The sequence below is a fragment of the Eptatretus burgeri genome, chromosome 5 (assembly GCF_056783735.1).
Source record: "Eptatretus burgeri isolate ZD-2024b chromosome 5, Ebu_testis_v1, whole genome shotgun sequence".
In the NCBI taxonomy this organism is placed as follows: domain Eukaryota; kingdom Metazoa; phylum Chordata; class Myxini; order Myxiniformes; family Myxinidae; genus Eptatretus; species Eptatretus burgeri.
In genome coordinates this window covers 114,212,459-114,226,991 of record NC_140965.1, presented here as the reverse complement: position 1 = coordinate 114,226,991, position 14,533 = coordinate 114,212,459, and the positions used below count along the sequence as shown (strand labels likewise).

General features: G+C 41.1%; 1 protein-coding gene across 4 annotated transcripts in view; it reads left to right on the top strand.

Annotated features, from left to right (window-relative positions):
- LOC147027200 (uncharacterized) overlaps window positions 1-14,533 on the top strand; it is a 101,592-nt gene that overhangs the window by 772 nt on the left and 86,287 nt on the right. The window contains exons 2-4 of one of the 4 annotated variants that reach the window (XM_085883412.1): window positions 664-717; window positions 872-942; window positions 9,430-9,495. The exons of 1 other annotated variant lie outside the window; for it this stretch is intronic. In XM_085883412.1, the coding sequence (XP_085739538.1) occupies window positions 664-717; window positions 872-942; window positions 9,430-9,495 (191 nt within the window). The remainder of the gene's footprint in view (window positions 1-663; window positions 718-871; window positions 943-9,429; window positions 9,496-14,533) is intronic. 2 more of the 4 variants (XR_015058728.1, XR_015058729.1) reach the window with 2 other exon arrangements.

Here is a 14,533-nt window from a genome sequence, read left to right as displayed (position 1 = left end):
GGCCGCCCATAGCAACCGGGTGTCTTTCCCGTTAAATAAAAAGCTTGTCTCATTGATTGAAGGTTTCAAGGTTTTCTGAGGTCTTGGTCACCAGAAATCCAAGATGGTAGCCCAGAGCAACTGTCAAATTTCCCCACGGTCATAACTCAGACACTGTATACTTGACCTTGAGGGATGAATGTGTCTTTTTTTTCCCAATAAATTGAGGGTATCCTCTTCAATAAATGTGTTTTGATGTAGTCTGAGGTCAAAATCGACGGAAATTAATGCATATGATATTTATTAGACATTTTTGGTTTCAGAAATGTATGGTCTTAATAATATGATATGGAATAGGCAAAAGCTAGAAGCGAACGTAGAATTCTTCTTGCATTCGCTTCTGACTTTACCTATTCCATATCAGTTTGAAACTGAGGCTATCTATACATGTTATCATATGGCCCTGTTATATGGTGATAAACAAATGTGTTATCCTCTCATTCGGGTTTATATATTGGAACAATTGATTATATTTCAAATGGTATTAAATCTAAAGGGTAATTCCACGTAATAATGGACATGAAGCATAAAATTTGAACATGTATTTTTCAAAAGGATTTCTGTTGGACGGTGTTTAGTTAGGTCTGAATTTTCATAATTTATGCGATATTTACTCCGTGGAAGATGTCACGTGATTTGGCGGCCATCTTGAAAGAACTGCTTAAACGTCTTCCAATGGTAAGTCATTCTGTCTGTTATCATTTTGTCGAAAATATGGCTATTTGATGAATGTTTTAATCCGAAGTAGTATTCGTTGATGAATATTACTGATATAGGATCAGGCTGTAACTACTCATCAACATATTTGGTCCATTTCTCTCTGTGCCTATAGATCAACATCAACGAGGCATATGCAAGCAATGAGGCATATACAAGCTGTTGGACAACCAAATGTTCGCTGATGTATGTAAGAGATTGTATAGATATCATAAAATGCACCCTAGCATTGACTATCCAATATGTGATCGCATGGGTTACGTCCGTTACATTGTTGAGTTACGTCCGTTACAGTGAACGTTTCAAAATATTTTAACAAACAACAGACAGATCGTATTGTTGGAATATAGAAAGTATGCTACTCATGCTTAGTTTGCTTACCGTGAATGAAAGGTATACTACAAATTCGTTATTTCGCAGGATTTAAGAATTGTGCTATGGCCAGTTTTAGTTGTGTCCATTTCGATGTTACGTCCGTTACGCTTCTTAAATGTTGATTTTTGCTTTAGTAGTAGACTACACAGTGGGGTTTGTACCAATATCAGAAAGCCATAGAGACTAATTACGATATGTAATAAAGAAACTCTCTGTAATATGGCCAACCTTTTCAAAATTTCAACATTAGTGATGCAATTTTTGTCTAAATGTTACGTCTGTTACGCTGGAATTACCCTAAATCTATCTTCCACTCCATGTTAGGTTTAGTTTAGCTCGACCAGTGATGTATCCTGTGGTTGGGGATACAGTCGGGTGAAGTTAATGTATTACATATCTATCGTACAGTGACTACAGTCAATGTTCGGTCCAGTGGAGTCAGACCAGTTATATATTCAGTAGTTCACACTGATGCATGGTCAGGTGATCAAGTTGATTGTATTATATTTATATGTCTGTCGTTCAATCCATGTTAGACGACTGATGTATCCTGCAGTTCACGATCCATGGTTGGATGATCAAGTCGATCATGTATTTTATATATATATATATATATATATATATATATATATATATATATATATATATATATATATATATATATATATATATATATATATATATATATATATTTAGCCTCCTGAGTCCACATTAATTGAGTTCAGTATAGCTGGACTAGTGATGTATCCTGTAGTTCATCATATATGGTCGGGTGATAAGGTAGATTGTATTACCATAATTGCATCTGTCCTCTAGTCCATGTTATATGTAGGTTCAGTGGAGTTGGACCACAGTTGAGTGTCCATCCAAAGTTTGGATTATATATAAATCCATTAGATGCATTCTTGTAGATTGATCTATCTTACGCTCAGTGCATCTAGACCATAATGTTTCAAACGGAGCATTTGAATAAATTGTTAGTTCAAATCAGGTGAAATATTATACATCAATCATTCAATCCTCAGGTTACAGGCCCTGGTTATACATCAAATTTCATGCAGATAAACCGGTTGAACCAATATTGTTTCCTGTAGTTGATACACAATGTACATGTACATCATGGGTTGATCAGATGTGTTGTTCAAATCCAAAATTTTCAATCATTCCATCCAGGTGGGTCACCGCTCTTGTTGAATTAAAGGTTTGACTGGAATGTCCACATCAGGAATGACTGCATGCTGCAGATAATGTATATGGTATCCACTCTAAGTTGGTGTTAAACTTGTCAAGAAATGTTGCATCTAGGTACTACATGGCTCTGTTCTACCATGATTCATAGACATTTTATCTGATTGATTTATGTCCCAGAAGGTAATTCGACTGCAAATACAAAGAAATGTAGAGTTATTGACACAATATTCAATAATTTATATTCATTTGTAGAATTTAAACTGGGATCTATATTTAGTTGTTTGATACATGGTTAGCGACCGTCATGTCACACACCACATATTTTGTGTGTATTGTGGGTTTGGGAACCAAACGGCATAGTTTGGTTTTGTGAGATTGTATTCAGTTTCACCTTTACTTTCATTATTATTATTTTATGACTGTAATGCATTTCATGAAACCTGTGTTCACAGCATTGTTCACAATATGATCATAATTCACCAAATACCTCAGTATGTATGAAATATATTAATGAATCAGCAAAGCTCGGGTGACTATCGCATGTTTCACCCATGTTGCATGAATAGTTTTATTCCAGCTCTTATGATAACCCAGGATGTATAGTGTTACCATATAAATGTTGGTATTAAATGTGAATTGAATAGGTTAGCAACTATCCTGTTACACACCATATATCGATTTACATTCAATATATAGGTTAGGATATATAAAACTCCATTTGATGCACAATATGGTATTGTAATATTGGCAGGCAATGTTAGCGATTGGCACCACACACTTTATCAATTAATTTCAGATGTCACAAGTGAAACGGGTTAATGCAGTATCAGCTATATAGCAATAGTACGGTACACCAATGAAGTCCTCTGCATTAAGTACACAATATCACACCCATACACTGGTATATGAAATGTACTTATTAAACTGTAGTACGAAATGCTGATATTAGCGAGGCTAGCAATGGACAAATCACCCATCTGCTCTCAGCTTGTACATGTATCGAGCAACAACTAGGCATCAGGCATACACCTGAAGGGGTTCTCCACTACTATCAAACAGGTTTATGCTGTGACCAAGATGCTCACAGAACATGATTGACTGGGAAGGTTCACAATATCACACACAGGCACTGGTGTACATTTTACATGTAACACAGTTTGAAAAATATCTGCATTGGCAAGGTTTTGCGACGAACATATCACACACCTTGATTTGCAGTATGTTAAGTTATCATACTGCTGAAGACTAACAATATCAAACTTGGTCACCCAGATATCCTCTGAACATGCAGAATATCTGATTAGTGTTTGCAGCAAGGTTAGCGACAATCACATCACACACCTTGATTTGTAATATTGTTAAGTGGGCTTGCATGGACAATTTGGCTATCCAGCACCAATGAACTCGCATACATGTATGCGTGTAGAATTATCCACATTGTCAATATATGATACAAACAGTATCGTACGTACTGCATGTGCAGCTGGGGAACAGAAAAATGTCACAATCCATCTTGGGAATTTGTAAGCTTTCACATATATACCACTGTAAATACTGGTGTCTGAACATCACTATGTACATGCTAGATACCAGCAAATCATCACATCTGGATGGGCATATAGTAAATCTATACAGCCAAACCATGATGATACATCAAGGAAAGCAGATGTCTATATCGCAAATCATGGAGGAAGGCCAGCGATAGTCATGTCACATGCCTCAGATATGAGCTACCATATTTGACAAATGTTTCATAACAAAGCTTCGTGAATATCATGATCCACAAATATTGTGTCCACTGTGATTGGTGGTGAGCTGCTTCACAAATCACTCATATTCACCAGAAGTATTATGCTCCTCTAAAACTTGAAGGTAATTGTGAAAGCAATCATCACAGTCAAGGTCATGAAAAACAGTTCTCGTTTCTCTTGCAATGCCTGCAATCCTTCTGATTTCTGTTGTTCTCGCTGTTCTTGTAGGAGTTCGAACAACATGACACAATCGATCTTCATTTACCAAAACATTAGGATGCCAAGCAAAATCTGGATCTGATCCATTCACTCCAGCAGATTTTGCCCTGGAGAGTGTGACAAACAAGGCTCCAGGATTGTGAGATTCAAAAGCCTTGTTGCCTGGACTTATTACAATATAGCGATGTAGCTCACCATCGCCAATTGTCATATCTTGACAACGATGAATTGTTGTTCCCCAGCCAAGCCTAAGAGGCACTTGCCTTCTGCTACACCCATGACAGTTGCAGTCTACCCTCCTCTCCACTGGCACAATTGGCACTATGTGTGGTTGATTCTGCATAAAGGGGGAGCCATTGTACTTTGGGACATTAACCTTTACAACATCTGGAAGGAATTCCCTAGGACTTCGGCCATTTCGATAAATGATATCAACTACTGTGCCCATTGATCCATTGAAAAGACCAAAGTCAACTAGCAGATTTGACGTCAACATGAGTTTTGCCCCTTTACACAGATATAATGTTTGAGAGAGACCACCAGCTTTATCAGTTCTTGCACTACTGCCATGAAAACCCTTGTGAACAGCATCGACTTTTGCTATGGGTGTGGATTTGTTTGCCTCCAAAATTTGAATTTTATTGTGATCCCACTCTTCTGCATGAGTTGGGAAAACAAACAAGCCTCAACTCTTCATACGGGACAATAAATCAACACCATGGGATGACAGAAGTTGCTCCCACTGGAATTGCTGCAGCCAGTGTGCCTGTTCGGGTGTTGTTTCATAGTCCCGTAATGACAGTAAAGTTTCCTTTAGCTGTTCCTCATCATTTCCCTGACGGATTATGGATTTCAAGACAACTGCATGCTCAAAAGCTTTCCAGACAAGGGATCCATGTAAGGCAGCGGGAATCTTGCTTTTCCATTTGTAGACAGGAGAGTCACACACTGGAGGGAGCTGAACATGATCACCAAGAAAAACAACAAGTGGAATACCTCCCCATAGTTCTGAAAAATTTGAACCATTATTCATTCCACATCTGCTATTAAACTCCATCCATCCGAGTGTATTGCAGCCGACAAGTGAGCGCTCGTCTACTAACAAAGCAATGACACCCTCACAGTTCCTTTGAAACGCTTCTCTGAGTAATCCGTCCGGAACAGACATTTCCTTCACTGTTTTTGCCCCTGTAGGTACCTTGAGGAAGCTGTGTAATGTTGTGCCTGAAATAATATTGGCACCATTACCAGTGGGACAGAGAACTTGAACAGCTTTGTTCCTGTTGAACAAAATACGAATGGCTTTCACCAAGCTTTTGATCAAGAATGACTTACCGGAACCTGCCATGCCACCTACAATGAGATGCAAGAGTTTGCAGTGCTCAGGATTATCTTTATAATCAAGCATAGTTTTCATCACCAGATTAAAGGTGAAACGCTGATCCTTGTTCAGCAATGTCAAGTTGACGTCTGGTAACTGCAGACCTTCAGCATCTTTGTTTTCCCGATGTTCTGCAGTTACTGCCTCTAACCATTTTGCGGCGCTTCATTCATAGGATACAACTGACTAGCAGCATCCCAGTCATAATCGACTCCTCCATCATCATATACAAAATCAGAAACACTGTCCTCAAATGTTACATGTGGCTGAACAAGGTCCATCCATTCAGGCTACTCCATATCAGAGTAGTCATTCTCTGAAGGGATATCTTCTTGGTCAGAATAGTCACCATCTTCTGCATGCCTTCTAGCCCTCTCAATATCAGCTTTGACAAAACTTGGACAGTCATTGGATTGGAGAAAATGTTCCATTTTCCTGCACCATGTTTATTCTGGTACACCAATCTCATTCAATGACCACCAGTTTGGCCAGTGAAGAAGGAGCATCGTTCGGCAATATTCTTCATCCAAAGGCCAAGTAGCACGGATCTGACTTCCGGAAATTACTGGCACCTTTCCCAGTTTACAAATGAAATTGTACCATGAAGTAACTTCTTCCTCGGGACGACTTAAATATTTGTCAAGAGGGGTGTTCTTGGTGACAGTTGAACTTTGACGTTCCAAAACTCTTGAACCAGACAAACTCACCATTTGAAATTGGTGGCTACTTCGGTGTTGTGGCAAAGATGCCAGTTCAAAGGATGATTCAACGGCTGAAACATCACGCTTTACAGTACCCATTAGTAATTTGGTACAGAGTGATTTAGCTGTAGCACCAGTGGATTCCTCTGCACAATGGACCATGTCATTGAAAAGGTCAACAGTTGCCCCAGTATGTTCGTTACCCTTACAAGCATATCCACAGACATACTTTTCAGTGGCAATAATCTCATTGACAGATAGATTCTCTGGATTGCTTTTGGAGACGATCATTGATATGTCTCCATTTGCTCTCCAGCCCTTTGTGTGATATTGTGAATGTTATACAAACATTGGATGGTCTCGCTCCATTTCTAAACGATTTGAGCCATTCAAATCCTTAACAAGAGCTGGTTTTCCCCGCAACTCTCTACCAGAAGTATTGAATGAACTAAATCCCATTCTACATGTTCTGTTTCCCTTTTGGACTCGAGAGAGTCATGGTTTTGGGGTTTTCGAGCAGTAGTCGGAACAACGGTGCAAGTTGATTTGATTTGTCAAAAGGATTTGATCTTCCAGAAGAGATTCTTGAGACTCGGAAACATCCATTAGCAACTTGACGAATGGATTTTTCTCCTCTGGTGGTGCTGGTGCGAATCCTTCAGGTGGTGCCCAGAGATCTTTTCTGGGATGACCATTCTCATCAGTCCCAGCTGGGTGACATGCTGTTAATCCAAATACAGCCTTTGCCCACCTGGATAACTCTTCAGCACACTCACCATCCAAGAGTCCCTTCTGAACAGCCTCGTACAGTAGATTATGTGGTTCCCTATCAGATCGCCAACACAAGCCATGCCAATGTATCATACCCCTAGACTTTGCAAATTCCTGCCTATACCAAAATGTATCGACACCAAAAACTGGTTCCATGACTTGTCTGAAATATGCCTGAGTACGGAGGTCAAAGTATTGACCAACAATATGAGTATTTCTCTGAAGAGATGCATGCAGTTTGTTTCGGTTCTGCAAATCAATATCTCTTTGCCAGTTGTTTCATGATTGTAAATCTGCAACAATCTTCGTAATGGCTTAAAGTAATACTCAGCACAACTACCAGTTTTAAAAAATGATGGTAAACCTCTTCGAGCATTTATCTGAAATTCAATAAGGGACCTGAGCTCCTTGCCTTTTTGAGCCCAATACTGTGATGTTCCATGTAACTTAGCTCCAAAGTAAAGCATCTTCTGTCCAATGGAGTTATCACCCTTTTCAATTCTTTGCTTCAGATCGTCCACTGTCATGTGCTCATCTCCCAACTGCTGCTTCACAATGTAACTACTCTGTTCTAGTGCATGCTTTCTCATGATCATATTGTGAACAATAAACTTGAAAAAGTTATGTGCTGCAAACCTACCATCTTCATACCAGAGCAAATGCTCTGCCCAATCGGACATCGAAGTGCATGTCTGGGGACGGTTGATATGAAAATCACCCGTGCCATATGGAAATAAACATGGGAAGGTTAGGGTAAAGAAATGTTTTGATGTAAATTCAGACACTGGTGTTGTCTCGTGTTGGCTAAGGAATAGTTACAATGCCCTGTTTATTGACCCTAACCTCCCCATGATCTTCCCCAGTTACCTCCTTTACTGTGTTTTCAACATGCTTTCGAATATCCACAGCTGGTTCAGGCAATAATACACCTGAAACCGTTTCACTATCTATCATTGATGCAGGGATCAATTTGTTCCGGGGCAGGGCCTTTGTCATTGATGTGTGTAGTTGTATTGGGGTTATATTCCACTGTGTGTATGACAATTTCACCATCTAAAGGCAACTGATTCAATCTTTCCTGACTAATAATATCCGCATAAGCTGGATTTTTGGATTTTAACCAGACCAGAGCAGATTGCACTACATATCGCCGGACTCTGAATTCTTTACTTGTATCATCTTTACCCTGTTTATGAACTCGAATGATTTTAATCTCTTCAGGAAGCTTTGGAAATATTTGGGCAGGTTCATTAATGGCTTGAGGAAATGCCACACAGTGACCATTTGCAGCAATTCCACCATGTTTCAACATGTGTACATTTATAGTTGGTGAAATTCTGGAAATGAGTTGCTGTTCAACAAGGGTCAAATGCTGCAGCTCCTGTGGGACATTTCCTGGGTCCATCCTGTTTTCTACAGAGAACATTTTGACTGGTTCTTTGTCATTAGAGCATCTTGCACACACATTTTTTTTACTTTCGGTGACATTTTCATTTCCAGTCTGCATTCATGACAAATTTCACAAGATGAGAATGAATATGACACTTGTTCTAATTTGAAAGCCCTTATCGAATCCATTGCTCGGTTTCGATTTTGGTTTGCGTTTAATGGATGAGGAGGAGGCAGTGTTCTTGTATCAATTTCCGGTTCAAGAGTTTTTTTTTTCTTCGAAGTCGTAAAATCCGAAGATTTTGTTCTTTTTTGTTTTCGGAACCTCGTATTCAATACCTAGTGTTCTACAACTGTGGTACAAGTCTGACTCTTCAGTTGGTATACATGCGACGGTCTCTGTTGGCCTGTTAATTTCTTCAGCAGAGTCCTTGAACATTTATTTCACATTGTGATCTGCTATTTCACAGTTACTAGTATTTGAAGATATTGGAAGACCACTGGGCTTATCTGCATGATTTTGTGCACATGATGCTTTGGATGTGCTGTTGGATGTTGTTACATGATGTTGATGTTGTGATTTCTGTTTATTATTTTTTGCAGCAGTAACTTCTGTAGCATTATTTCGCCTTTGTTTTACCTGTATTGCCCTTGAATCTGTGGCATTCATTCGCTTTTGTTTGACATGTAATGTCCTTGAATCTGTAACACACCCATTGTCTTCCTTGATTATTTCTCTAAGAAGTTTGAAATGGTTGTTAATCATCAATAGAGTGATGGTATCTGAGGTAGCATCTTCCACAATACAGTCGTCTTTATTGTAACATATTTCATATGATCGAGAAACTTTATTGAATCTACCACCCCTCAACCAAGTTACAATGCTGCATTCCAGAAGGAGAGATGCTGCCTGGACTTCGCAAGCTGTTGCCCACCCATTCCCAGAAACCATGTTTTTGAAGTAAGCACTTGAACTTGAAGACTCCAAGTCATGACATAATAAGGCGTAGTCTTTCCAATCATCCCAGTTGTCAAAGATTGTTTTACAAATCAGTTTTCTATAAAACTTGGCCTTGAAAATGTTCCCATGGATGGCTAAGCTTATTCAGTGAAAGAAGCTATTTCCATCCCCAGATACATCAAAAGATTTTCCCTGAATAATTATGGTGTCCTTTTGACCATTTAAGTTCACTGGATCTAATGAAACAGGTGTCCTGGAATATGATGTAGGAATTTGATGTACCGGTAGTGAATACTGATGGTCTGAGTTTATTGAGGACACGAGAGATGGAACTTTTAAACTGCTTGCATCAGGTTTTCTAACTTTTGGGTGTAAGTTTGATCTGGAGTTTTGTTTACTACACAAATTCTCTTGGCATAACTATGATCCATATTGTATAGACTCTATTGCTGTGGGTACAGCCAAGTATGTGTATACAGATATTTCAAATAAAAAATGATTATATTGACTAACTGGCATCACTATATATATATATATATATATATATATATATATATATATATATATATATATATATATATATATATATATATATATATATATATATATATATATATATATAAACAGCCTGGTCTCTGTATATTCTGAATGGTAATTATCATGAATGTTGATTAGATTCGATTTTTTTTTGTACTTTGGATCAGTACGGTCTTTGGATTACGATCAATAAGCCCCTTTAGTTCTTCTTCTTCTTCTTTCGGCTGCTCCCTTTCAGGGTCGCCACAGTGGATCATCCGTATGATCCGCATAGTGATTTGGCACATGTTTTACGCCGGATGCCCTTCCTGACGCAACCCTGGTCGCCTCTTACGACACAGGGATATGGTACACCTATTTTAACCGGGGTATACACCGGCCCAGTATACTGGTACTCATTTCGCCGACCTCGGAAGGATGACAGGCTGAGTCAAAAACCTGGTGTATTAATTCAGTGCCCCAACGGGGCTTGAACTCAGGATCTCTTGGATCCCAAGCCGCTTCCCAAACCACTGCGCCAACACCAGGCTTCAGTAAGCCCCTTTAGTTGTGATGTATATTTGTCTTTTCTCTGTGCCATGGTTATGATCGATCTTCCATCATCTGAAACATCAGAAAAGCAAATTAAGGATCACAATTCAAGAAAAGAAACAAATTTCAGTTTGAAATATGTGCATTTAACAGTGGCAGATCCTGATGTGCTGGTGAGGGCTTGCGCATGGGGGTGGGTGTGAAATATTAGATACTCTGAGATGCGTGGACCATGGAAAGCAATTGAAATGCTACGAAGATGTGAATATTCCATGATTTAGGCTGAAAAGTACCTTGGCCTTGGGAGGTGATCTTGACTTTGAATCACAAAACCCCAGATGTTTAGGTCCAAACTGTTGAAGAAGAAGAGGAATGGGTGGAGGGGAAGGGGAGGGTAGGACGAGGGAGGCAGGGAGAGTTGTTGACAGTGTGTGGGCGATTGCAGAAAAGCTCGAGGAGAGTGCCGGATGAGGAGGAGAAAAGGCTCAGTGGTGATGGGATGAGGCACAGTGGGGAGGAATAAAAAAGGGGCAGAGAGAAGTTGAAGATTGGAGGAGGTGGAGGAATGATGCAGAAGAGAGATGGCAGTAGGAAGGAGGCAGCTTTGTAGATGTGATGGTGGGGGTGGGGGGCAACTTTGAAGTGGGAGTGAGGGGAAGATTGGAGCGAAAAGGGTGAGAGAGGAGAGTTGAGGGAGAAGGGTGGGGGGGGTTCAGAAAGGTGAGAGGGAAGCTTGGAGAGGGAAGAGAGTGAAGGTTGCTTTGAGTGGGAGGGGTGAGAGGGAAGCTTTGAGAAGGTGGGGAGACGATGAAAGCAGGCACGGCCAAGGGGCAGCTTGGGGGGAGAGGGGAAGGATGAGACTTGGTCATGGAATAGTGAAGAAGGGAGCGGGCAGGGGGAGGCACAAGATTTGATGGCTCGGGAAGAGGGGGTGGTGTGACGAGAGGAAAGAAAGAGCATGTTTGAGATGTTGAGTGTACTGATTGAGAGACTGAGATATGTTTGGTTAGAATGGAGCCCACAGATGTTTGAACACCACACAATTTGGGACACCAGAGGAGCTGCTGATACTAAAACAGTGAAGAGGTGCTAGGAGAGGAGGTCGGATGAGGGGCAAGATGGGAGGGTTAAGGAGGGTATAACATGTGAGTTCAAAGGAGGTAGATTTGAGGAGGTGGGATGAATTAGCACTGAAGTTGGGGAAAAAGGATGATTTATGGAAGAAGAACATGCATTGCAAATTGGAATTACTTTTTTTTTTTAAGTTAGAGATACATTTCAAGACATTACGTGAAGTATTCAATGAAGGAGAATTGAGAGAATGGAGAAAAGAAACGTTGTATCAGTTGGAGTTTTTAGATGTGGGATGAAGGAAAAGTTGAATTGAAAAGTCTTTTGAAGAAGAAGAGTAGTGAATTATGATATAATACAGAGAACCACAAGTGTGAAAGAGGAAGTTGAAACATTTTAAGAGACCGTTTTTTTTTTAAAGATTAGGTAAAGAAAAGGGTGAAAAAAAGACCAATAGAGGCCATATTGGATATGCCAAATATGGTGACCCTGACCGGTTATGCCTGGTTTTTCAAAATTCCAACGAAGTGATGTTTTAAAGCCATGTGTCTATTGCTCAAATCAACATTCAAATTCTCTTAAATCGCAGTTGTATATGGGTCTGTTGGGCAGGGCCAGGATTACAATGGCTACACAGCATATTTTTTTTGTCCTCCAACAACTGATGACTGCCTTACAACTGCCTTGGCCAATGCAGATCCATGTTCAAACCTCGGATGGAAAGACCTTGATGCGCCTGGCCTTTAAACTGGCAGGCCGGTCGCCAATAATGACATTAGCAACCATGACCAACACCACTGGACGGTTGTTATCTGCGATGAGCGATCCAGCAAATAATGATACCTTGTCAATACCGGAGTGAGCATATCTGTGGTACCAGATACACCCGGTGACCATCATTTGTCTCCCGGGACTACCTCTAGTCGCAGTTAATAGCAGCCCGATTGCCACATTTTGGAGACTGCAAGTTACCCTCGACATTGCGTTACATCGGCAACTTTACCTTTTTGTTCGTCATTGCACAAATACAACAACGAATCATTGGCGCTGATTTCCTCCACGAGTTTTCACTCATTGTCGACCTAAAGAGCGATCGCCTCCTTTACTCGACCACATTAGCTACTGTCGAAACTGGGGTCATGGTGCAAGGAGCTCAACAGCTATCTTTCATCGACACCAGGTGGGAATTTTTGGACTTATGATCTGCGTTCCCGGTCCTCACAGCACCACAGGTCAGGCAAGCACGGCGTTCACACCATATACCCCATCATATAGAGACCCGTAGACCAGCGGTGTGTCAAGACATTAGACATCTAAACATTAAAGTAAGAGATTGGACAGCCAAAGCCTGTTGTTTGTACCCGATGCGCCTCATGACTTCCAAAGCTGAATTTAACACCCTTCTCAAACTTGGGATTGTCCGCCGTTTGTCCAGCAATCACATGCTGCCGTTGCACATGGTGCTGAAGAAGAATGGTGAGTGGTGTCCATGCGGCGATTACCATGTGCCGGACAATGCCACCGTCCCTGACCAGTACCCTATCCCACATATGCATGATTTCTCCTCGACTCCGGCATGGGCCAAGGTGTTTTCAGAAATCAATCTGGTGAAGGCCTATCACCAGATCCCCATGGCGGAGTCGGACATTCCGAAGACGGCCATCGTTACACCTTTCGGCCTTTTTGAGTATACGAGAATGCCATATGGATTGCGGAATGCCGCAGAGACCTTTTAGTGCTTCATGGATGAGGTCTGCCGGGACCTGGACTTATTGTTTGTCTACCTGGATGACATACTTGGTGCCAGCCCTTCTACTGAAAAAACATTCTTGACTACGGCCTCTTCGTCAACCCCGATAAGTGTGAGCTTGGACTGACCACTATCGATTTCCTTGGCCACCGTGTGTCGGTCTATGACTGGCAGCCTCTCCCAGACCGAGTCCACGCCATCAAAAAGTTTCCACAGCCGACGACACAGACAGCCCTACAGGAATAATTGGGACTTTTGAACTTCTATTGGTGGTTTGTGCCACAATGTGCCTTCATACCGCAATGACTGCATAACCAACTGTCCAATTGAAATTTTGTACTCAAGTGGACGGATGCCTGCGAGAATGCTTTTACAAAATCAAAAGAAGCCCTTGCTGCAGCTACATTGCTGACATTCCTGTAGCAATTTGTGGTTGCTGATTGAGACCGATGGCTGGCATAAGTTTGTGAGAGAAGAATGCTGAGACTCACTGCATCTCCTTTGATAAAGAGCTGCTCGCCATCTATCGAACTGTGAAACACTTTCGGTATTTTATAGAAGGTGGAGATTTCTGTGTGTTTACAGACCACAAGCCACTTACCAGATGGTTGCACATTAGCAAAGATTACTCGCCACGTCAGACTCAACACACGTCCTTCATCGCAGAGTTCACGTCAGATATCTGACATATTGGAGGACTTTACAACGTGGTGGCGGACGCTCTATCCCGTTGTGGCATCATTGCAGTTGAGGAGACCATTGACAAACGGCCAATGGTACTGGCACAACCAAACGCTGACACGATCCAGGCATTGCGGATCACAAATAATACCATGAAACTAGAGTGTTCCTTTGCCAGGTAGCGAACTCACCTTCCACAGGGGCTGTTTTACCGATTGTGCCCATAGCTTTCCACCGAACTATTTTCGATACCCTCCACAAAATGTCACACCCAGGGATGCGCGTAACACAACGCTTCATCGCAACACGTTTTGTATATAGATATCCAGACGTGGACACGTTCCTGTCTTGCTTGTCAAACTTCCAAAATACACCTCCTTGTGGCAGCTCCTTTACAACCCTTCGATGAGCCATCAAATCATTTTGACTACATCCACGTCGACATTGTAGGCCAACTGCCACCTTCAC